At 34.2% G+C, this 25,354-nt stretch overlaps 2 protein-coding genes across 4 annotated transcripts in view; one reads left to right on the plus strand and one right to left on the minus strand.

Annotated features, from left to right (window-relative positions):
* Positions 1-829: 829 nt before the first annotated feature.
* On the minus strand, positions 830-10,356 carry CRIPT (CXXC repeat containing interactor of PDZ3 domain). Its single transcript, XM_079111233.1, has 5 exons — positions 10,220-10,356; positions 6,555-6,620; positions 5,649-5,703; positions 1,907-2,010; positions 830-1,700 (listed from the first exon to the last, which is right to left on the minus strand). Exons 1-5 carry the CDS (start codon positions 10,233-10,235, stop codon positions 1,636-1,638), a joined length of 306 nt encoding a protein of 101 aa, XP_078967359.1. The 5' UTR covers positions 10,236-10,356; the 3' UTR covers positions 830-1,635.
* Positions 10,357-10,430: 74 nt separating this feature from the next.
* Positions 10,431-25,354, plus strand: part of PIGF (phosphatidylinositol glycan anchor biosynthesis class F) — a 33,985-nt gene continuing 19,061 nt past the window's right edge. The window contains exons 1-4 of one of the 3 annotated variants that reach the window (XM_079111229.1): positions 10,431-10,569; positions 11,770-12,018; positions 13,080-13,171; positions 14,293-14,409. In XM_079111229.1, the coding sequence (XP_078967355.1) occupies positions 11,791-12,018; positions 13,080-13,171; positions 14,293-14,409 (437 nt within the window). In that variant the 5' untranslated portion in view covers positions 10,431-10,569; positions 11,770-11,790. Of the gene's footprint in view, positions 10,570-10,606; positions 11,094-11,769; positions 12,019-13,079; positions 13,172-14,292; positions 14,410-25,354 lie in introns of those variants that run through there. The other 2 variants (XM_079111230.1, XM_079111228.1) reach the window with 2 other exon arrangements.

Consider the following 25,354-nt stretch of genomic DNA (forward strand, 5'->3'; position numbering starts at 1 on the left):
TGGCAACTTGTGATCAGCCTAGGCAACTTAGTAAGATTCTATCTTTGAACTAAAAAATAAAAAAAGGTTAGTGATATAGCTCAATAATTGAACTTGAGTTCCATTTCCAGCATCACAGAATAAATAAATGAAAATTAAAAAATAAGTTCTTTCACACTTTTACTTTGATAAAATTTATGTTTGGCCTTAATTCTGAAATCTTTGCTTGTTTTTCTTTACAAAAGCTTTTTATGTTCACATTCTGTTTTGGAATTTTAATTCTCATCTAGTAGCTACTTCTAGTCAATTTACAACAGTTACGTTACCATTACTTAGATAATATGAAGATTACTAACGTATTTTGTTTTGAGGTATAATACTAATAAAAAAAACTCCAGTCTGCCCATTGGAACCACTCAAGGAAGGAGGCTACTCAAGGAGCATATATAAAAGGTGAGTTGTACAAGCATGGGAGGATACTTCTCGCTCTCAGAGATATTTATTTTTCATTATTCTTATAATCTTTCTGGATATATGCAAATAACAATGTATCTTAAAACATACTATTCAAAAATCTTGTAGTTAAAACTTTAAATATTTTTCACAGTAATTTAAGACAATAGAAGCAATGTCTTTACCATGCATATTATCACATTATCTACAATATTCTACATATTTTATAGTGACACAAATTTATACATATTACAGTTGGAAATAGGAAATATCCTTTTGGTCATCTATAATAGGCTGTGAATTTTAAAAGAAGTTCTGAACTTGTATAAGAAAGAGCTTTATTTGTAACCTCAAAGTAATCTCTCAGTTATCTACATTATAAAAAAGAGTCAAGATGTTTGCTTTGTTCTTTTTATTTCTTTGAGGGGTGGGAAGGAGGTTAAAAAAAAGTTTGTTACTTGCTTCAAAGAGCATTCCCAAAGGAGGGGGGGATTCATTTTCAATATACATCAACATGGATGAACACTGTTCTCATAGCTTTCATGACAATTTGAATTCAAGGCAATCAATATGTGTAATATGTTTTTCTGAAATCCAGTGAATTCATTTGGACACATGCGTACTCCTTGTATTCTTATTCACATATGAAAAGAACTGAAAATCACAAATCCAACTTGTTTTGATTTGGGTCTAGACTAATTACTAAGGAACCATTCAGCAATAATGGCCTCAAACATTTAAATATCCTCTGAAACTGCAATTCATTAAGGGACTGCTGACTCCAAGAACTATGCCACCAGTAAGGGAATGAGGTAAGAATTCTCAATCTGGATGCCAAGTTCAAAGCAAAATATCAATAATCTCCTCACTTTTGCGATATCTATAAATAAAAGTAGATGGAGAGGATAAGTAAAATAATGTTAAGTAAAAAGTGCATACAGAACTCAGAAATACTTTTTCATTAAATTTGTTACTTTAGTTAAAAAAAATGCTTATAAGAAAACCACTTAAAGCAAATACTAGTTACATTGTTGCATTGAGAACTTGTTGAGAGCAAAAGAATGAGTACTGATCAACTTTCCTCACTAAAACTTAATCCTTTGTTCCGAAATTGGTTATTTTTAAGTTGAACATCTATGTTAAGCCTTGAAAATTCAAAGCAGAAAGGAAAATCACAGAAAGCCAGTAACTTCATCAATATATCTACACAGATGTTTGCTTGTAGTTTTTGGTATCCAAAACCTTTTTTCCACACATTGCACAGATGCCTGAAACAAAAGAAAACATGTGAGTAAGCAAATCATAATACTAACTGTTTGGAATATTTATGTCAATCCTAAAGTTTAAAATATTATTTACCAGCATCAGAAAATTGGAAAAAAAAAACATACACTTTTAATCATGAACATGTTTTCAGTTCTATTTTGTCATGAATTAAGTTAGGAATAGAAAAATGGAATTTAAAAAAACTTACCCTTTTTGTAGGCACAGCCCTGGCAGTAATGAGAACCTGGTTGGTGCACAGAACTTTTACAAATTCTGCAAGTGGAGAACTTATTCTTTCCATATGGATCAAATCTACAGTTTTGATTTTAAAGAAAGAAAAATGTATACTACGTTAGAAATGTATACTACAATAGAAACACTTTCAACCCTACTTAATTAACATTCAGGATTAATCCATGCTCACCATTCCTTATATCCAGTTCTATAGTTGACACGCATACTCTTGTCAACTATTATTGGGTGGGCGACTATTGTCACACACCTCTGCTCCTTCCATGTAAGCTGTATGCTTTATGAAGAGTTAGTTGCAATTATTCTCAAATCTGTCACTTAAATTTGTCATTCTATTTGTGTGACATAAATATTATGAAAAATGACAAAATGTGAGTGCAAAAGAGTGACTGATTCCATAAAAACTAAGTGCTTTAGGATGACTAGTGTGAACCATTAACTCTGCTATGGAAATATGTATGCATAAGACAACTGTTAAAAACTGGGGGAAATCATAAGTGAAAGGATTCCACACTTTCAAATGTGTCAATTTTTGCTCTATTCTAAAAATACCAAAAAAAAATTGGTTATGACTTATGCAAGAATGATGATGTAGAACTCTAGTCAGAAGAATGATACTCAAAGTCTTATCTTAACACCAAATGATGGATAAATCCATCTATAGTTATGTATAAGTGAGGTAAGTGTGTCTTTTAATGACTGCCTGGTTGAATTGATATTTTCAATTAACAGGCCTAATCTCTTTGGATAACAGGGCTTCTGTATAAAAATGATGACTGGAGTGCAGAATAACTTTAGAAGAAATAGTTCCTCTTAAACTGACAGCAAGACTTTGATTTATAACTGCTTCCATAACTACAAAATGATTTTCTATAATATTCTCACATAGTGTCCTAGACGCTGGTATTTTCTCTTGGGGTATAGCACAACAGCTGATTTTCAGACGCCAACTTTTCCAAACCCAGAAGAATATCATTTTACTCCTCAAAAGACAGACCATCTTCTTTTCAATACGCTCACTTTGTCTTGACCTGTACATCTAGAGATTACTTTTTTAAAAAACTGTACTTTATCATTCTAAGATACACATTTCAATCTCTGAAATCTTACAACTACTTGGCAGTTTTTTCTTTATTAAAGTAATGATGCACTTCATAAATAATGCTATTATAGATTCAATGCAATACAGTGGTACATATTCCAAAGGGTAATAGCTACTTTTTAATGTTATTAGAGTAAGTTTGGGATCATAAAACAAAGTACATAAAACTATACAATTTGAACAAATAACAAGTCAATAAAAATTTGTCTTAGTAGACATAAATTGGTCAACAATAGACAGTGAGATACTGCTTTGAAGAATAAGTCTACTGTGTTGTTTTGTATTCATTATTTAATAAGTACCCACTATGTGCCAGATATTGTATGTAGGAAAAGCTTTATTATTGTTATTATTTCTAATTTTTGGGATAATGTCATAAAAAATTTATTGATTTAGTGAATAACTACTGAGTGCCTACTATGTGCCAGTTACTGTTCTAAATACCAAAGATGAACATGACAAAATCCTGCTCTCACCAAACTGATATCTTATTGGGAAATGAAGAATAACAAGTAGTAACAGATAGTCCAATAAAAACAAGTGTTTTCAAGTAGTGATAAGTCTTATAAAGAAAATTCAACAGAATACTGTAATGGAGATGTAGGGAAAGAGCAAAGATTAGTTAGTTAGGGACCCATCTCTGGGGAGGTGACAGTTCACCCTAGACTCAAGTAAGATAGTTGGATATGTAAGCTCTGAGGAAGGAGCACAGGAAGGTGCAGCAAGTACAAACCTCTTTAGATGGAGTTGGCTTGTCATATCTAATGAGGATGGTATATAATAAATGAAGAGGAGTGTGGTACAAAAAAAGTCCAGAGAAAGGGAGAGGTCATATCACGGTAGAGGGTTTAGATTCTATTCTATGTGAAAAAAAAAATGATTAGAGAATTTTAAGCAAAGAAATTACATGACCATTCTGATTACTATAAGACAACTGCAGAAAATGAGACAAAAAGCAGGGTGATAGCTAGAAAATTATTTAGTAACTCAAGTAAGAAATATAGTGGTTTGGAAAAGCGTAGGAGCAGTGAAATGAACAGGATCAGGTAGATTCAAGTTATATTTTAGAGGCAGATCCACAGAACTTGCTGATGGATATGCAAAGTGGGGGTAAAGGAGTAATCAGTAGCTTTTGGTCTGATTGGGCAGAATGGATTGGGCAGTAGTGCCCGTAATTATGATGAGAAGACTGAAGAAGAAAGAGTCTCTCTCTTAGACATCAAATTAGGTGATTCAGGAAACCAGTTACCAAAGACCTGAAGTCACATTAGGACAGACAGTTTATAAATTTATAAATGGGGGGAAAAACTATTTAGTACTGAGTCCTGAGGTACTCGACTGAGAAGAACAGACAGAGTTGGGAGAAAAACCAGGAAAATGGGGTATTCCAGACCAAGAGAATAAAGTGTTGCCCAAATAGTGAGTTATTAACCCATTTTGTTCCAATATCCCAGATATATTTTCTCAAAGTGCTATTTATAGGATGCTTTATACATATAAAAAAGATAAATATATTGTCCGAATGTCTTATTCATTTATTTATTTAGGGTACTGGGGACTAAACTCAGGGGCACTTGACCACTGAGCCACATCCTCAGCTCTATTTTGTATTTTATTTAGAGACTCACTAAGTTGCTTACCACCTCGCTTTTTCGGAGGCTGGCTTTGAACTTGCCATCCTCCTGCCTTGGCCTCCCAAGCCACTGGGAATACAGGTGTGCGCAATGGTGCCAGCCCAATGTCGTATTTATAGGGCAATGTATTTTTGTTCTTAATGATAATAAAAAATACATAAGCACTAGATTATGATTCCCAACCCATTTTAATCCACCTGTGTCAATTTAACTGAAATATTCAATTAAAATTGAAATTCAATTAGAATTGAAAACTTGGGACTTAATGGGGGAAGAAAGATAAGAACAGACAAGTGGTCCTCAGTTTTAAATGTAACTTTGACCCCAGCAAAAACAGTTTTAAGGCTGTGGTGGGGATGAAAGCATGACTAGAATGGCTGCAGGAGAGAATGGAACTTAAGGACATTGAGAAAGTATCTAGATAAGGATTCTGAAAACTTCTGACTGGAAGCAAGAAAACAGTGGCAGCTGGAAGAGTTCCTGAAATTTTAAAAACTAGATATAATAAAGCACAGTGTCAAAAATTTTTTTTAAGATGGGAGATATTTTTATGCCCATTCACTAATGAAAAAGTGAAGTTCATAAAGGTTAAGATAATGGTTTAACTTAGCTTAAGATCACAGGGCAGGATAGTGACAGAACCCAGACTCAAATTTAGTTCTAGCTCAAAAGGTTATCATCTTTCCACATTTCCCTGTTGCCTATGATCTATAGAAAAATTAAGAAGTAGAAAGTAACATTTTCTGATGAAATTACATAAATGAAGTAGCACTAATATCTTCATATACTGATGCAGTAAAGATACAGTGAAATTAGTAGGTTATAGCAGCTATCTTGTCTCTGGATAACAGGAACTCCCTAACTCTGTTTTATCACAATGGAGCACAACAAATTTAATTCAATAGGCTTAATATTAAAAGAAAGTGGAAATTTACAACTCCTCTATTCATGCTCTTACCCACCTTGCTTTTTTTGAAGTCAAAGCTTTATTTTCATTCAGCTTTCTTCCACCACTTTCTGTATCAAAATATACATGTTTTAGTGGGTTATTTCTATGCATTTTACATACAGTATATAATAGTTTAAAAGTTCATTCTTTGACCTTCTCTCAATAGAATGTCCCATATATAAATTTTTAAAATACTTATTTAATAGCCAAGTTCTTAAGACACAACTTAAAAAGAAAACAATTATTAAGAAATCTGAAAATTTACATAAAATGCAATCATTTTATTTCTCAAAGTAGTACTTTAGAAGGATCTACATTTTCTTGGTCTACTGCAAAATCTAGAAGTTTCTACTTTAGTGTCATAGACTATGAATACAGTGAAAGTGTTTCTTTTCCTTCTTTTTGAAAATATAATTCACTATGCATTTCATGATAAGAAAAATGAAAACTGTTTAAATTTGTTCAAAAATATTAAAAACTAGGTGAGGGGGAAATTAAATACAAATCACATCAAATACTGAAATGAAATCATCATTTGAAGATCACTTAATGATTTTGCAATCTCCTGCCTACTACATTATCTCATACATGTAACTCAGAGAACTAAATGAAAAGATATTAAATTATTGGGGACTCAGTATTCTTTAGTGTTTAACAGATGAAATACACTGAACACATAACACTTCATATTACAAATAATGTAAAAGCTAAAATATTATTCACAGGAAGTATTTGATTCAATTTATATTTTCTTTTTTTAAAAAATATTTTTAGTTGTAGATGGACACAATACCTTTATTTATTTATTTTTATGTGGTGCTGAGAATTGAACCCAGTGCCTCACACATGCTAGGAAAGAGCTCTACCACTAAGCTACAAACCCGGTCCTCAATTTCTATTTTCTAAAAGAAAAAAATACCTGTGGTATTCCTTGCACCATCTTTCCATGTATCTGGAGTGATAACAGTACCAAGTTTCTTTTCACCTGTTACAAGATAGTAAAAAGGAAAGTAGAATTCACTATTTAATAAATATACTACACCATGCCTAAGGGTCACAATGGTATCACACAGTCATATTATAGTAGGAGTCTGGGAATGCTATGGGTCAGTAAATTGAGACTCAAGATATCAATTGTAGGTAATGGATAAATGACCCTCAGTAAAATTTGTAGAATAACAAGATGGTTTACAATAGACTTTCACTGTTTGTTTATACTTTAAACAAATCTGATAAATCAATTCATTTCATAGACATTTACTGAACAAGCCTCTATGATCTACAAGCCACTACACAAAGTGCTGAAAAAAATAAAACCATGAATCAGAGAAAGCACTACATTTCAGGAAACATATATCTAAGTTCATTAGTTTCTCTAACAGTTCTTAATTTGAGTTCCACAGGCAGATGTTATGAGATAATTAAAAAATGTGGAGTCTTTTTTATTTTCCCCAGTAAAAGTCTATATATTTTGTCAGAGTCTCAAAGGGACCAGAGACTTCCAAAAGAGTTAAAAACACTTCAACCAAAATATAAGATGGAAAATAAAAAGTACAACTGTGAGCTAAAATAAATTAAGTGCTAAAGTAGTAGGAGAAATTCCAAGCAGGTAGAAATAAACCTAGTTTTGGAAGCTCAGGAATGCTTTGAGGAGTATACTATAGAGAGGGTTTTAATATGTAGAAATGACACTGTGAAAAAGGACGAAAGAGAATGAAATCAAACTAGATAAAGGATGCATCCTAAGGAAAGGCATGGAAAGTTCAGGGTACATACAAGCACATAAGTAATTTGGCTGGCTCAAGTGTGAAAAGGGTAAGGGTTAGTGAATATGAGGCTGGGAGAGAGAAGTTGGGGCCTTATTGTGGAGAGACATGAATGTTAGGCTCCAAAACAGTCAGGGTTCTTTTTTCCTGTATGAGCAAAGTCAGGCTGGAGATGTGAAGTAGACATTTCATTGGTATGGATGTGCTACTTGAAGCCAAACACTTCTGAAAGAGTCAAATGGAGTCAGAGGATTAAAGACCCCCAAAAGGATCTTGAACTTGGTGATAAGGAGATCACTGGTAAATATATATATATATATATACACACACACACACACACTTATCTATCTATATAGATATATACATATCTATATAGATAGATTTAGTTGTAGGTGGACACAATACCTTTATTTTACTTTATTTTATTTTTACTATATTTTACTTTATTTTTACTATATTTACTTTATTTTATTTTATTTTTTATGTGGTGCTGAGGATCAAATCCAGTGCCTTACTGGTACTAGGTGAGTGTTTTACCACTGAGCCACAACTCCAGCCCTGCTGGTAAACTTTTGAAAATTATTAGTGTTGTAGAAAGTCAGTTTGTAAAGTGCTAAGAAATAATTATGAAAATCTGAAGGCAACAAACAAAACCAAGTCTCTTAAAACATTGTATGATACAGGGAAAGAGACAGCTAAGCGTGTAAGAGAGAAAGCTGGTGTGTAGACTTTTTTTTAATGTATGACAGAAATCTGTTTACCTATAGGGTGAATGGAATAAACTGATAGATTGAGACATCAAAAACAACGGAGTGTTAGACTTTTCAGAAGAGTGGAGAAGTAGAAAATAGTAAGAGGGAATGACCTTTAGGATACATATCATATTCCACAAATATATCAATTTTATTTTAATAACCACACTGGATCTTGGATTCTCAAAATTTTATGTGCCTTGGGATATTAACTCTCACAATTTCCCCAGTATTCTTAATTTCCCCTGGGACAAAGTACGTATAATGTAAACAGAATTACAAGTAAAACTAGGCAGAATTCTTGTCTCCTAAAGTAAAAATTATAGAACTGACAAAAATTACAAATAAGGCCCAAGTTACACATTTAAGAAGTGTACACCATAAAAGACATCAGAGCAGGCACATACTCTAAAGACATTTAAGCCACATTTAATCTAACACCCCCAAAACACCCATTTAATCTAAAACCCCAAAAACTGCTTACGGGTGGAGTTTCAAAAAGCATGGTGTAAGGGGGTGATGAAAATGTTCTAAAATTGTGGTAATGATTGTACAGCTCTGCAAATATACTAGAAAACGCATTTTAAGTGGGTGAATTGTATGGTGTATTAATTACATCAATTCTTACTATTATTTAAAAAATCTTTTTTTTTGGTACTGGGGATTGAACCCAGGGGCGCTTAACCACTGAGCCACATCCCCAGCCCTTTTTGTTTTTTATTTTGAGACGGGGTCTTGCTAAGTTGCTTAGGGCCTCATTAAGTTGCTGAGGCTGGCTGGCTTCAAACTTGTGGTCCTCCTGCCTTAGCCTGAGCTTCCCAAGTTGCTGGGATTACAGGCATGTGACACTGTGTCTGGCTTAAAATTTTAATTTAAGACAATAATGGTATATGGTATATAAACTAAAAAGAGGCGGGTATTAGTTTCACTATGCTCCACACAGAATGGTGCTGTTTAATTCTGAATGCCACATACATAAGGGGCAGGTTATGATAGAAATAATCAGTTTTTGAGTACCTATTAAGTTTAGCACTTTGTATTAGACATTATGTTATTTAATTCTCACAAAATGACATAAATATGTTTTTATGTTTTTCAGGTGAGAAAATGAGGTCTAAGAAATATTAAGTGGCTCATCCATGAACAGTGTTTAATACAAGAAAGGAAAGTCATGGGTGTCTATGGCTCAAGTTTTACTACTGAGGAGACACAAACAAAATGGATCATGTCCATTAGACAGTACCTGACATGATAAGAGGAGTTGAAACCTTGTCACAAAAGATCCAGATATATCTAACCCGAGAAAACAGAGACTTGGAAATATGAAAGCTGTTTTTAAACATAAACAGACTGTGAGGTTAAAACAAGCAAACTTCATCAAATCTTTTCTAAAAATCTCAAGAGTATGCATTAGAATCACTACAGGGGAAAGACCTTTCTAAAAGCCAGGGATGCCTACAGACTTCCTTGAAGATGGCGAGACTTCCGGGCTCTCCTATCCCAGTGCTGTGTATACTCATGCCAAGAGTTTACGTGACATTGAATTGGATGCTGACTTAGGGTTACCAGATAAAACGGAGGAAGCCCGGCTAAATTTAAATTTCAGGTAACCAATTAATTTTTAAGTTAATTACTGCAGGGCACATGGCACTTACTGTAGGAAAAAACAGCACACAAAGCCGTCTCATATTGCATGGGACAAACACAGTACTAAGAAATCATTCGTTATTGTCAAGTGAGCATCCGGAATTCTTTCCTGCTGTATCTTGGAACTCCAGAAGCCACTGAACCGATTTTGAAGGTTCATTTGAAGCCTGAGGGGGCCAGTCAATAAGCTGAAATTAACGAGATTCGGGGGAAGGAGAGGAAACGGAAATAGAGATGCAGAACAGAGACCACTCTGAACACATAATACATAGGACTAAATGGTCCCTGGGGAGGGGCAAGGCAGGAGGACAAAGGTTAGACTCAGCCCTGTGGGAAAAACAGATAAGGTCAAGTTCCCAAGAAAATCTAGTCAGCTTTTCCTAGCCTTTTCCTCTCTCAGAAGCAGGTCCTTAACTCACATTTTTCGCATACCATCCTTCCGTCTACGGTTCCCTCAAACGCCGAAGCAGTAGCAATCCAAAAACAACACTACTGCCTGAGAAGGATGCCCCTTCCGGCTACGTCACCCTACTTCCGTCTCTAAGCCCTAGGTTCCGCCTACCCTACGCCTGGAAAACCGCGGGAGGAATAAACGAGAGCAGGTGGGTGGGGCTGTCTCGTTGGCTCCACCTACTCCCCTCTGCGATTGGCTGTGCGGCCGTGGGTCTCCACCTCCTGGGCCTGCGCCTGCGCGAAGGTCATGGCAGCCCGTCTCACCTGACAGTGGGAGGCAGTGCCTCCCCTTCCCCTCCGCGGGCGGGAGAGTTAGGTAAGCCCTGATGGACACCCCCGGCCCACTCACCTCTCGCGGGTGCACATCACTTCGCCAACTGCCGGAGTGGTTGCGAACTTCCGCGCCCGGCGTGCCCACGGCCGCAGCCCACCCGCCGCCCGAGCGCCACCCTTTCGGCGTGACCCAGGGGCTGTCCTGAAGAAGGGACCCTCTTTCGGATCCGAGTTTCTGTCTCTGTCCTTCAGTGTTCCCTTGTGTCCAGCACCTGTATTCTTAGATTATGCCCCTCAACTGATTTTCTCGATGTTTACAACCCGGCCGGCTGAGGCTGGGGCAGAGTCCCGAGCGACCAGCGTGAGGTGGGTCTGTAACTGAAGGTCCAGCATCCCCGCGAAGCCTGCTCTGGGATAGCTCAAATGTGCTTTTTCTGCCGCCACGCCTGCCCACCTGGGTCAGGTCGAATCGTAACGCCGAGGCGGCGGCCTCGCGATGTTTGGCGTGCTCTAAGGCCTGACAGCGCCAGTGTCGAGGAAGGGTGCACACTTCACCTACTTCATCCAGTAAGCCTCTGAGCGTGGGTGCTTACTGCTCTCTTGCGTCCACATCTGCAGATGGTAGCTGGGATTCCAAGAGTGGCTCAGAAGGAATCTGTATACAAAGGGTTTCCTGATTCTGTCCCTGCCCGACCCGCTGTCAGTGGAGCTTAGCGTCTTGAAGAAACTTTGGTTGTATTTTACCATCCCTTGTGTTCCCAATCCCTGGAAGTGTATCTTTGTAGCAAAGAGGCTAGGGCTTGAAATGACAATCGTGTGAAACCTTGTACCTGTCACCTAATTAGTTCATCCTGTTTTCTTATGAGTAAAGTAGGTGCCTTTGAAAAATGATTTGTGTGAATTAAATGAGGACCATTAGTACAAATCTCAGATTCACCTGTTTTTCTTTCACATTTGTGCATCCCTTCCCTCCACTTCCGTGTGTGCACACGTGTGTGTTATATTTTTCTGGGATGCTTTAATTTTCTGGGTTATTCACCACAATGTAACCTATTGATAATTTCTTAATACAAAGTCCTCACTTAACATTAGTCAGTATAATACATAAGCTCCCTGTAATTTAAACATATGTATTTAAAGACAGTAAATAGCTCATTGCTTCTTTTTAGAGGTTGAAACATTTAGGATAATGGGAAAATCATTATTACATATGTCTTTCTTTTCTTAATTTGTTTTTCATTAGATAGTCACCAAAGAAAACACCATGAAAGATACAGATATCAAGAGACTGCTGTATACCCATCTTTTATGCATATTTTCAATTATCCTAAGCATCTTCATTCCATCAGTATTCTTGGAGAACTTCTCAATATTGGAAACACACTTGACGTGGTTGTGTATCTGTTCTGTTTTTGTAACTGCTGTCAATCTAGTATTATATTTGGTAGTGAAACCAAATGTGTCTTCTAAAAGAAGTTCATTATCACATAAGGTAAGGCTTATACTTAAGCAATTATTGGATGGAAGTTGTGTTTCTTTTAATGAAAGAATAAAGTGTTTGTCCTCTTTGGGTTACTTAAGGCATGTAAAGAAACCTGATTTTTTTTTCAAATCAGTAGCTTGTTGTTTGCTGTACCCACCATGTTTGATGGATCCTTGCTGTGCATTCATTGTGGAATTATGACTTCTTTAGTGTATATTATAGCACTGTGAGCCTGTATAATCCATTGGTTGACATTACCATTGAAGATAAATACATATGGCTATCTTTAAACCTTATTTTAGAAGACATTGCAGTTTGTTTTCATTTACTTTTGCATTTCTGAAAGAAAGCGTACTTTTCAGGAATTACAAAAGAAGTCACTGGTAATTGTTTCAAACAAGTCTTCCTTGATTAAACAGTTAAATATATTTCAGAGAATCAATTTTCTGGAATATTCACTGTGCTTCACTATTACTTTAATAAAGTCCTCACTTAACATTCAATATTATGTATAAACTCTCAGGTAATTTAACATCTTTACTGCCTTATGATTTTAAAAGCTTAATGTATATTTATAATTATATCTTCTTAATTTCCTAATCAAGTGAGTCCCACATGTGCTATTTGTAGATAGCACATCTACAGATACACATATCTATCTGGTCTTTTTTCATGTGATTCATACAGTAATATGAATGTGACTTAGAAAATTATATAGTATTTTGTTTTTGTGTTGCAATTTTCCCAGGAGTTTTGTTTTAAAATGAAAAAACAAAACAAAAAAAACGTTATATTTTGCGGTGCTTTCATGCGTTACATAATAAGTACTGTGTATATTTTATATCTTAGCACTCCGTTACATGGATTAATAGAATAGCTCAATACATACTATAGGAACAGAAATCCATTTGACTCATGGGTGGGTAGAATGTGGATGTGTATGATATTTGCCTCTTAGAACATTCAGCTGTTTCACACATTATGGAAAAAAGTTGTATTTGTAGATAAAATGGAAAAATTTGTCCTTTAGTTAGTCTCTTGAGTCTTCACATTATTCATTTCTCTTTTAGGTAACCAGAGTTTTGAAATGTTGTATCTACTTTCTTATGTCTTGCTTTTCCTTTCATGTGATTTTTGTTCTCTATGGAGCACCACTAATAGAGTAAGTTTGAAATGTGTACTTTAACTTTATATTTTAGAAAACTGATTTACTAAACAATGTGCTAACTCCGTAGGCAATTAGAGAAAAACTGTGGTATGATTAATGAATCAAGAACAACATCATTTTTTCTTTAGCACAATTCATAACTTAGTTCATTAAATGCTTCTATTACTTAGTCTTCTGTTACCCAACTACATGTTGGAAGGAGGGAGGGCAGAAGAGGAACTGTGTGTATGTATATTTAAAAGACTAATTAATATTAAAATAGTAATATGTTTCTTTTAAAACCTCTAAGGGAACTCACTGTCATGATATGTGTAAGTTGGTTATAAATAACATATCAGTTCTTAGCAAATGTGATTCTGAAGTAGTTGAAAGAGTTTGTTTTCCTAAGGAAAGTCAATAAATGTTTGTATTAAAATCAAAATCCATTCTGTAAAAAATTAAAAAAAATAATTAAACAGTTAAGCTAATATAGGTCAAATTAACACTTTTTCAAAACTAACCAATTTCAAATCAGTGGAGACTAATAAATCTTTCTTACATAATGTTTATTAAGTTTGGAAAACTTCAGTTTAGCAGTGATTAATGATCATGGTGAAATGAATAATATATATACATATATATGCATACACATACATCTATAATTATGTATACAGTTATAAATATTTATACGTAACTGTACATATACGTATTAAACTAACAGATTTATTCTTTTCTAGAGAGAGGAGAACAAGACCTTTATCATCTGAAATGATAGCTTTTGTCTAATCCAGCATAGACTAGAAATAAGAGTTGAATCATTGGTTGTAGAGAAAGTTCTGGTGATTGTTGCAGAAGAAAGCTAACATTTAGAAATGGAAGTTTCAGTATGGATCTTAGGGTTTTTCACATTTTTGAAATTGACCATGAAAACATGATATTTCCTAGATTGGCTTTTAAAGTTTGTATGTTAGTGGTAAATTATTATAGTCATTTTGATGGGATTCATGTAATCTTTCAAAATATCAGAAAATATTTTTATATTAAATCTGCTCATGTGATAAAGATTTTGTATATGTGTGTATGTGCATTTTCAACACTCTTTAAGAAATTAATAGTTTTTTGTTTTTGTTTTTTAGGTTGGTGTTGGAAACATTTTTATTTGCAGTTCTTTTGTCTACTTTTACTACTGTACCTTGTTTATGTTTGTTAGGACCAAACCTCAAAGCCTGGCTTAGAGTTTTCAGTAGAAATGGGTAAGTTTTAATTTTATATTTTGTGAATAGTAATTTAAAAAAAATTAATAAAGTGTTTTTCTATTCATGACAGTGTGCTGATTATTCCATGAATGTTTCTCAGCACTGTGTGATTCTCAAAAATGCCAAAAGGGGCCAGTGAATTTGGGGAATTGAGGCAGAGAACAGATGGTTTGAGAGGGACCCAAGCAGGCAGACTATAGCCCTCTTCCTCCACATTAGCAAAATCGAGTATGTTTTTTTTTTCGGTATGGTAGAATTTACTTTTTGTTTGGGAAAAAAAAAAGTTTCTGCTACCAAAAGAAAGCTTTTGAAATCACTGGGATGATTTGGCATTATGATAAAGTGCTTCAAATAAAATTGTTTACATATATTTTGTAATATGCAAATGGTGTACTTATAAAAATGTTTCATGTAATAGCAAGAATTTCTTGTTTGTCCTTTGTCATGATAAAAATATTGGAGTGCAGATTGAACAGATTTTATTTCCTTAGCAACCATAAATATTTTCAGTAAAGCCAAGTTAAAAATTTAGCTTCTTCAAAGACATTGAAATAATACTTACCAGAGATGGTGGAGTTCTAACTAAGAAAACCAGAAGATAATTTGGTACCTGTAATTTTGTTCTGTTTGTTACCTAGCAGCAAAAACGTCTTGAGTACTTACTGTCCTCCACATGCTAAGCTCTATGTGAATTTCAAAATATTAGGAAGATTTTTTCCCCCTGAGGAGCTTGCAACATTCAAGGGATAAGAATGAAATGAACAAATAGTATGAAACTAAAACTGTAAATTGAACAATCTGTGCTGTAGGAACTCAGAGGAATAGGGAGCAGTGAAGAATGGGGCTGGTGCGGGGAATGATCTTGGGTCAGGAATAAAAGATTTGATGAGACCAGGAAGAAAAGATACCTTGTGCAAAGGGAATGGATGAAAACTGAAATGAAAATGGTATTTTTGTGCAATTTGGAAGGGAACAAACAGCTAAAGGAGAGCAGGGAATGCATGCTGAGTGTTTGGTTCCGTAAATTACTGTCTTATTCCTTGGGAAATGATTGTGTTCTTAAGAACTATTTTCTATTCATAAAGACTGTAGAAAACAAAAGTGTAACAACTGAAAATATCTTCCTGCATTATTACCATGGCATTTTAAATTAATTTCTTTTAATTTCTTAGTTTGAAATTTTAAACAGTGGAAACTGGTTGCAATCTTACTGGTTTGTACTGCTGATTAATTAAGCTTTGAATTTTTCTAATAGGTAATGATATATTTGGAGGGGACATTGTCATTTGATTTTTACAGTTAGTTCTGGTATAACAGGGTGTATGTATTCATAAAAATCACTGAATTTAGCAAAATTGGATAGTAAAAAACATAAAACTTGTGGGAACGATGGGGTTAGGGATGGAACACTCAAAAACTTGGCCAGTGACACATAGGAACTTTTTAAATTTGGTACCAGGGATTGAACCCAGGAGCACTTAACCACTGAGCCATGTCCCCAGGCCTTTTTTTTACCTTTTTACAGTATCTCACCAAGTTGCTGAGGCTGGCTTTGAACTTGCGATCCTCTTGCCTCAGCCTCCTGAGTTGCTGGGATGAACAGGCGTGAATAAAGATAGAAACTTAATGAAAATGGTAGCACCATTTGACATGTTAAGTGGTTAAGAAATACATAAATATTACATAAAATATAGCTCTTTTCCTAGGAAGAAATTTGAAGTTTGCCTTTGAAAGTAGACATGGGAAGGGTTGTCTCTTCTGAGTTACTGTGAAGTAGTGAAGAATGGTTGTTGGAAATCTGACCCAAAGTTAACCCCAGATGTGGATGAGTATGACTTGATGTTTGGTAAACTGAGGTAGCTGGGAGAATACTTTTTGAAAAAGTGTATTGAAGCTGGGGCATCATGGTATCTACTTATAGTCCCAGCTGGTGAGGAGGCTGAGACAAGAGTCTTGAGCCCACAAATTTGAGACTAACCTGGGCAACCTAGTAAGACCCTGTCTCCAAAAAGATGATATTAAAATAGTATTGGGATGTAATTCACATACCATACACATTACCTAAAGTGAACAATTTAATGGTTTTAGTGTATTCACAGACATGTACAACTACCAGTAGAGTCAAATTTAGAACATTTAAATCACCTCAAAAAGAAACTTTGTGCGCTGGGGCTGTAAGCTCTGTGGTAGAGCACCTAGCATGCATGAAGCCCTGGGTTCAGTCCTCAGTACTAAAAACAATCCCTTTATCCTTTAGCTTTCATCTCCTTAGGTCCCCATTCCCAAGCCCTAATAACTTCTTATCTATTATTATCTCTATATAATTACCTATCTCAGACATTTCATGTAAATGGAATCATACAATGTGTATTTTTTTTTCAGGTTCATCCATGTTGTAGCATGTATAGTACTTCATTTCTTTTTATGGCTGAATAACATTCTGTTGTATTGGTGTGTACTACAGTGTGTTTATTCCTTCATTCATTGATAGGTATCTGGGTTCTTTCTACCTTTTTGTTATTATTTGAAAGTTCTGATTCTTCTTATATCCTCAACAATACTTGTTATCTGATCTTTTGATTGTTGCTATCCTAATGGGTATGAAGTTTTATCTTATTGTGTTTTTATTTACATTTACTGCTGACAGTAAAAAATCTTTTCATGTACCTTTTGGCCAGTATATATTTTCACTGAAGAAATGTCTCTCCAGAAACTTTGCTCATTTTTAAATTGAGTTGTCTTTTTATTATGAGTTGTAAGAGTTATTTATATAGTCTTACTATAACTTCCTCATGAGATACATGGTTTGAAAATTTTTGTCCCAGTCTATAGTGTCTTTTCCCTTTCTTTTTTTTTTTTAATTTTAAATTTTAAAAAATTTTATTTTATTTATTTTTTATCTTTGTCTTTTCACTTTCTTGATTGTGCCCTTTGAAGCCCAGAATGTTTAAATTTTGATGAAGCCTAGTTCATCCATCTTTTTTCTTTTGTTGTTCATATGTTTAATGTCATATCCAAGAATCTATTGCCAAATCAAGGTCATAAAGATTTACATCTATGTTTTCTTCCAAGAAATTTATGACTTAACCTCTTGTATTATAAGTTTTGATTCATTTTGTGTTAATTTCCCACCCCCCGCCACACACCTCATTTTGTGTTAGTTTTTATATGTGGTGTGACATAAGGGTTCACCTTCCTTCTTTTACATGGTATTGTCCTAACACCAGTTGTGACTCTTTTCCCCCATTGAATGATCGTAAGAACATGCTTTTATATGTTCTGTTCCATTGACCTGTATGTTTATCCACATGCTAGTACAATGCTATTTTGACTAGCTGGTAGAGGTTTGAGGGGCATACTGTAAAAACATTTCGTGTTTTCCTGTATCTCATAGTACATCTGGGTGCAGTTTTTCATGTTTACGTAGTGTTTCTCTGGATGAAGTTGCTCATGTTGTTCCCCTATATATCAAACTGTACCAAATTTGAATCTTCAAAGCAAGCATTACATAGCCATGGATATAAGTTCCTAATGTCTCCAAATTGAAAAAAGTTAAATGTTAAGTCTCAAGGGAAACAGAGGAAAAAACTATTCCTAGTTTTTCATAGTAACTTATGGACTTCATATGTATAGATTTTTCCATGGCCTTTTAAAATTCTCTTTCTACTTATAGACTGAAGCATGCCTGTATTCTCCTGAGTAAAAAACTTTTAAAATCCATTTTAAAATTTGCCTTTGAAACTTCTGAGATTTGGTGAATAAAATTGTTGGCATGTTGTTTGCATGCCTGTTGCACTTTATCTCTTCTCAGAAGGATCTATAACAGAAGTAAAACTAAAAACTTTTGGAAGAGAAATTACATTTTCTAGCTAGATTGGCAAAGATAATAAATTTTTAAAAAAATATTTTTTAGTTGTAGATGGACATAATATATTTATTATTTTTATGTGGTCCTGAGGATCAAACCCAGTGCCCCACACATGAGAGGCAAGTGCTCTCCAGTGAGCCCCAGCCCCAGCCCAGATAATAAATTTTAATAATACATAGTGTCAAGAGTTTGGAGGAGCAAGTGCCAAAGTCTCTGGTGGGTAAATTGGTTCAGATTCTATGAAGTACAGTTTGGTAACATTTATAACACATCTACAAAATATTGAGTGCATAAGATTACTCATTTTGGCATTGAAAATAGCCTCAATGTCCATTAGAAAAGGATATGGTTAACCAGGCACAGTGGCGCACTCCTATAATCCCAGCAGCTCAGGAGGCTGAGGCAGGAGGATGGCAAGGTGCTATCTTTGCTATCAGAAAAAGTGAGGTGCTAAGCAACTCATACCCTGTCTGTGAATAAAATAAAAATAGGGCTAGGGATGTAGTTCAGGGGTTGGGTGCCCCTGAGTTCAATCCCCAGTACCATAAAAAAAAAAAAAAAAAAAGGTACAGTTAAATAACATTTAATGCACAATATGCAATACTATGCAGCTACAAACACATACTCTCTCACACATTCTTTCTCCTTTATTTATTCTATGTTAGGTAGAAAAAAGCATGATTAAAAAATGTACATAGGATGTGGTAAGGGGAATATATATACTTATGTGTTTCTAGAAGATATATAAGAATCTGATTTTTTTAAAAATTGGTTGTCTCTGTGTAGGCCAGGAGACCAACTAAGTCAACTTTCCACTGAATCCCTTTTGTTGTCTTTTAAAAATTGAAACATATTAATGAAGATTTTTGCCAGTACTTAACCTGTTTGATTATTGAAAGTTAGGTCTGTGTCAAGTACAAGATTTTTTGATACCACCTGTTTCAATAGACTGCAAAAGTTATTCTTCTAAAATTTCCATCATACAATCGGAGAACAATTCAGTAGCTAGAGGACTATTCTAAAAATAATCACTTTGTAATACAAAACATTTAATATCATACAGGACATGACATGAAATAGTAATAATATGAAAATATTTTAGTAACTTTTAAAGCATTTTCATGAATTTTATGGCATTTCTCAGAGCAATCTAGTGAGATATTCCTATTTTCATTGTTTTATACATGAGGTTGCTGGAAAACTAACAGGTGATAGCTAATAATTGATAGAACTAGGACTTGAGTCTAGATCATCTGATATACCATATAGAATATTGGGAGTCAGAAAATGGATTCTTGGTCTTCACTACTCAGTGGCCAAATGATCTTAGACAAGCACTTAGCTTCATAGATCCTCATGTATAACATGACTAGAATAAAACTAATATGTACTTAGCAGGGTTATTGTCAGACCTGAGTAAGCTAATAAGTGAAATCAATAGTAGGTGCTCAAGAAATGTTTGTCAAGTGGATTAACAAATGTCAAGGAGCATCTTTATATATTATACTTCTAATCCTGACTGGTTTGTCTCAGTCTTCTTAGGTCAGATAACAGACCAAGGACTCTAGCGCCTAGACAACCACAGAGGAGTAATGGTTTTTGCAGTTAATTTAGTGTGAAGTTCATTTGAACTTTGTTGTGAGATGGGAGCCTAAGTCTTCATATCTCAATCATACATCATAATTTAACTAGTGATAGTTCAATTTCTTCCTAACACTTTTATTACAAGAATTTAGTGTAGAAAACATGTCACTTTTTTTTAATGATCTAGGAAATAACTAATGTGGTAGTTTAACTTTTGAGTGACCTTCTTTAATGTTCATTTTTTTTTTAAATAATTCTGAACTTTATTTTTTAGCACAGTTGTAGATTTATAGAATTGAGCAGATAGTTCAGAGTTTCCATATACTTCCTCCACTGGCAGTTTATTAACTTCATGCATTAATTAGTATATTTGTTATAATTAGTGAACCAATATTGACACATTGTTAACTAAAGTTCCTGTACAGCTTTGTGGATTTTTATAAATGCATGTCATGTATCCATCATTACAGTACCATGCAGAGTAGGTTCACTGACCTAATAATACCCTGTGTATTCACTTGTGTATCACCTTTTCCTGTACTGGTGATTGACCCCAGGGTCTCCACATCTAGGCAAGTGCTCTATCACTGAGCTATACCCCAACCCTTTAAATTTAATTTTTTTTTTTTTTTTTTGTACCACAAATTGAACTCGGGGATACTTAACCACTGAGCAACATCCCCAGCCTTTTTTTTTTTTTTTTTTGTATTTTATTTAAGACAGGGTCTCCCTGAGTTGCTTAGGGCCTTGCAAATTTGCCGAGGCTGGCTTTGAACTTGTGATCCTCCTGTCTCAGCCTCCTGAGCTGCTGTGATTACAGGTGTCTGCCACCCTGCTAATTTTTTTTTTTTTTTTTTTTTTTTTGAGACACAGTCTTGTTAAGTTGCCAGAGCTGACCTTGAACTTGAAATCCTCCTGTGAAGCTGGGATTACAGATGCTACTACACTTGGCCCACTGATCTTTTTAATATCTCTGTAGTTTTTCCTTTTCCAGAATGGCATCTTGTTGGAATCATACTGTATGCATATAACCTTTTAAGACTAGCTTCTTTCACCTAAAGTATGCATTTAAGTTTTATTCAGGTCTTTTCATGACTCAAGAGTTAATTTCTTTGTCACTGAATAATATTCCATTGTATGGGATATAGTTTGCTTATCCGTTTACCTATTGACATCCTGGCAGCTTCTAGGTTTCTGCTATTTTAAGTAAAGCTGCTCTAAACATTTTCGTGTAGATTTTGTGTGGGCATAAGTTTCCAGTTCAGTTCAGTAAATACCTAGGAGTGCAATTGCTGGCTGGTATGTTAAGATTATGTTTGGCTTTGTAAAGAACTGCCAAACTATTGTTCGAGTTGGCCATACTATTTTGCATGCCCGACAGCAGTGCATGAGAGTTCCTTACCAGTGTTTGGTATTGCCAGGTGTTTTTCTTTCTCTCTTTAGATTTTTCAATATTTTTTTCATTTAAAAAATGTATATAAAAATTTTTAGTGCATGCACTGTGGTTAGATGTAACAGTGGCATTCATTTTGACATATTCATGAATGCATATAACATAATTTTCTTCATTTCTATCCTCAGTACTACCCATTTTTTCTTCTCCCTCCCCTGATTTCCTGCTACTCTTTTGGTCATCCTTCTATTTATTTATTTTTTAAATTGATGCATTATAGTTATATATAAAATTGGAATGAAATGTGGTATATTCTTACATGCACATGGCATAATTTAGTAAACTTCATTTCCTTGTTCTTCCCTTTTCCCTCCTGTCCTTGCTGCCCCTTTATTCCCTTATTTCTTCTCTACTGATTGCCCTTCTATTTTTGTGACTTCCCCCAGTTTTGTTCCTTTTTTCTCTCTAACTTTTACATATGAGAGAAGACATTTGACCCTTGAGTTTCTGAGTCTGATTTATTTCATAATGTTCTTAGCATGATGTTCTCCAGTGCTGTCCATTTACCTGTAAATGCCATAATTTCATTCTCCTTTTTGACTGAGTAGAACTCCATTGTGTATATATAGCACATTTTCTTTATCCCTTTGTCTATTGATGGACACATATGCTTGTAACATAACTTGACTTTTGTGGCTTGTGCTTCCATAAACATCAGTATGATGTATCACTATAGTATGCTGATTTTAGTTATTTTGGATAAATATCAAGGAGTAGGATAGTTGAGTCATATGATGATTCCATTCCTGGTCTTGCTTTTTTTCTTTTAACAAGTATATTCATAGTAACTCTGGTCTTGCTTTTAAAGTGGTTGTAATAATTTACAGTCCCACCAACAACACGTAAAGGTAACTTTTTCCACATATCCTTGCCAACAATTATCATTATTTGTATTCTTGATGATTGCCATTCTGAGTTGAGATGAACTTTAAGTGTAGTTTTGATTTGCATCTCCCTGATTACTAAAGATGTTGAGACTTTTGAAATGTATTCGTTGACTATTTATATTTCTTCTTTTGAGAAGTGTCTCTTTAGATCTTATGTTCATTTTTTGAATGATTTATTAGTTTTTTAAGTTCTTTATATATTCGGGTTATTAAATCCCTGTCAGAAAGTAACTGACAAAGATTTTCTCTCATTCTCTAGGCTCTGTCTTCACACCCTTAATTATTTCATTTGTTATGCAGAAATTTTTTAATTTAATACTACCTCATCTATTGCTTTTTGGTTTTATTTCTTAAGATTTAGGAGTCTTATTAAGGAGTCACCAATGTTGGGAGTGTTGCCCCTGTGTTTCTTTCAGCCGTTTCACTGTTTGTGATCTAATTCCTAGGTCTTTGATCCATTTTGAGTTGATCTTCATGCAGGGTGAGAGGTAGGGATCTAGTTTCACTCTTCTGCATGGAGATATCCAGTTTTCCTAGCTCTCGTTGTTTCTCCAGTGTATGCTTTTGGCACCTTTGTCAAGGACCAGATGACTGTATTTTTGTGGATTTGTTTCTGTTTAAATGTTTATTTTTATGCAAAAATGTTTAAAAAATTGAAGATCTGATGGTTCTGTAATGATAAAATGAAATATCTACAAAACCCAATTAATTAGGTGCTACACTACAGTTGTCCCAGTATGCCATTACCATTATTCATATTGAGCTTCAACTTTAGTTTCAAAGAATTCTATTTCTAAAGAATCCTATTGTTAAGTTATACAAAATAGATTTTTCTTACCCCAAACGATTTAGAGCAGAAATTAATTTCTAATTTAAAAAGTTCTTATGCTATGGTTTGAAGGTATTTTAAATATGTTAAAATATTGAAGATTTTAGAGACTTAAATATTATTCATCCTGTGTTTAATTTTAAAAAACACAGTAGCGTTTTGTAGTTTTTTTTAATTTAAAGCTGGCCCTTTCGGTATTGCAATATTGAAATAAGACTAAGTGGGATTTCAGTAGAAATAGACTAATTTTGAATTGGCATGACATCTCTCATAATGTTGAATCAATATAAATGTGTTATTTTAATGTATTTATTTGCACATTTATAGGAAATTTAATATTGAGCAGATCATAATCATGAAGACTGAAAACAAAAACTTTGAGGTTTGTAGTAATTAACATTGTAAAAGTAAAGGATCAATTCTGATACTTTTGACATTTAATACAGAATTAAGTGATACTATTTTAACAAGATTTTTCCTTAAAGCAAATATAAAGTTATTCCAGGAGAACAAAAGAATGCTATCATAAAGAAAATTGGTAGGAAAATTATTCAGCTTCTTAAAATATTCTGCCAGTTTCTTATTGGTGTATTTTTTACTGAATATACTTAATTTGTACTAGTTTAATTCAGGTTTTTTTTCCTAGTGTTAACAATTACCATGGGTTTTTTTCTTTTTTCATTTGTAGACTGTCTTATAAAGGAAAGTAGTAATCTGATTACCACAGACCTGTTTTTCAGTGAAGTTTGCTTTTGGTTTCATTAGTTTTTTTATGCTGTTATTATGATTGTGTAAGTTAGAACCCGATTACCTTTGGTGAACTGAGAAAATTTCTGAATACAATTAAACACAAATCCGTGATTTTGCAAGGTGAAATACTGAGATTCATTTCTATAGAGAAAAACACACTTTGTATTGAAAAAACACTGTGGACAATAAGAGTGAAAAGATAGCGAATGACCAAATACACAAATACACAGAATAGGGGCTGGAAAGATAGCTCAGTCGGTAGAGTGCTTGCCTTGCAAGCACAAGGCCCTGGGTTCGATCCCCAGCACTGCCAAAAAAAAAAAAAAAAAAAAAAAAAAACACACAGAATATGTAATATGTAGAGCTGGGTATGGTGGCACACCTGTGAGGCTGAGGCCAGCAGTATCTTGAGCCTGCAAGTTTGAGACTAGCCTGAGCAAGGTAGCAAGATCCTGTCTCAAAAAAAAAAAAAGCAATTTAATCTGAATATACATACAAATATTTAGATATTTAGTGGCAAAGAGGCATTGATTCTAATATTTATTAAGTAGGAAAGAGAAATTTCTATTAGAATTGTGTCAAATATCTTTAGCCACTAGGAGGAGTTGTAGAGTTTCTTTTTCAGATGAAAAGATGAACAGTTAAGAAGATCGAATCCATTCAACAGATACTGTTTTCATGAGGCATTTACTATTAACTACTCTCAGATACATGATACGCCATCTGGCATATAGGAGGTACTCAGAATGGCCTATTTGAATTGGTATTGGTCTAATTAATTTCAGAGACAAATAATTAGGACAGGTACTTGGACCCTGCATGAATATTGATCTGTAACATTATTTTGATCACTTCTTGTTTGTTCACAGAACAGCAAGCCATTTCTATTCTCAGCCCTATTGACTCTATATGCAATGCAAATTCTCTAACTACGATAAAATTAGCCAATAACCATAGAATTTAGATGACATTTTTATGGAAACCAATGAAATGAGAATAAACAAATGTCAATGCTGTAAGAAATTAGTTAATCAAATTGAATTTACCTGTTTCATTTCATCTTATCTTCATTCTTTATTACAAAAGAATGCATGTTATTTTTACTGCATATTTTAAAATATGCATATTTTTATGTATTTCAAATGAAAATTTCAAATAATAATAATAAAACATAGAAAGTTAAAGATCCTAATAATTCTATTGAAGAGTCAGTGATTACAAATAGATTTTATATGTTCTTCTAATTTCATCCATGCATAAAACAAATGTAATTTTAAAACAAAATGGGGAATTTATTCACTGCTTTATAACTTTTTGTTCCATTCATATATTATGAACATCTTTATTTGTATGAGTATAATCTACCTCTTTTTGCATAGTACCATTAGTTGGTGTGTCCTTAAGTAAAATAAAAGTCCAGCCTATGTCGTTTTGAACCAATTATGTCCATACAGTTTGGGTGGTTCTAAATATAGATAGGGTGTAGCTACGCTTCATAGGGATTCTCCTGGATCCTCAGGCTGGGAGGGAGATGGCAGCAGCTTATCTTTCTCACTTATTCCTAAACTCAT

The sequence above is a fragment of the Sciurus vulgaris genome, assembly GCF_902686455.1.
Source record: "Sciurus vulgaris genome assembly, chromosome: 14".
NCBI lineage: Eukaryota > Metazoa > Chordata > Mammalia > Rodentia > Sciuridae > Sciurus > Sciurus vulgaris.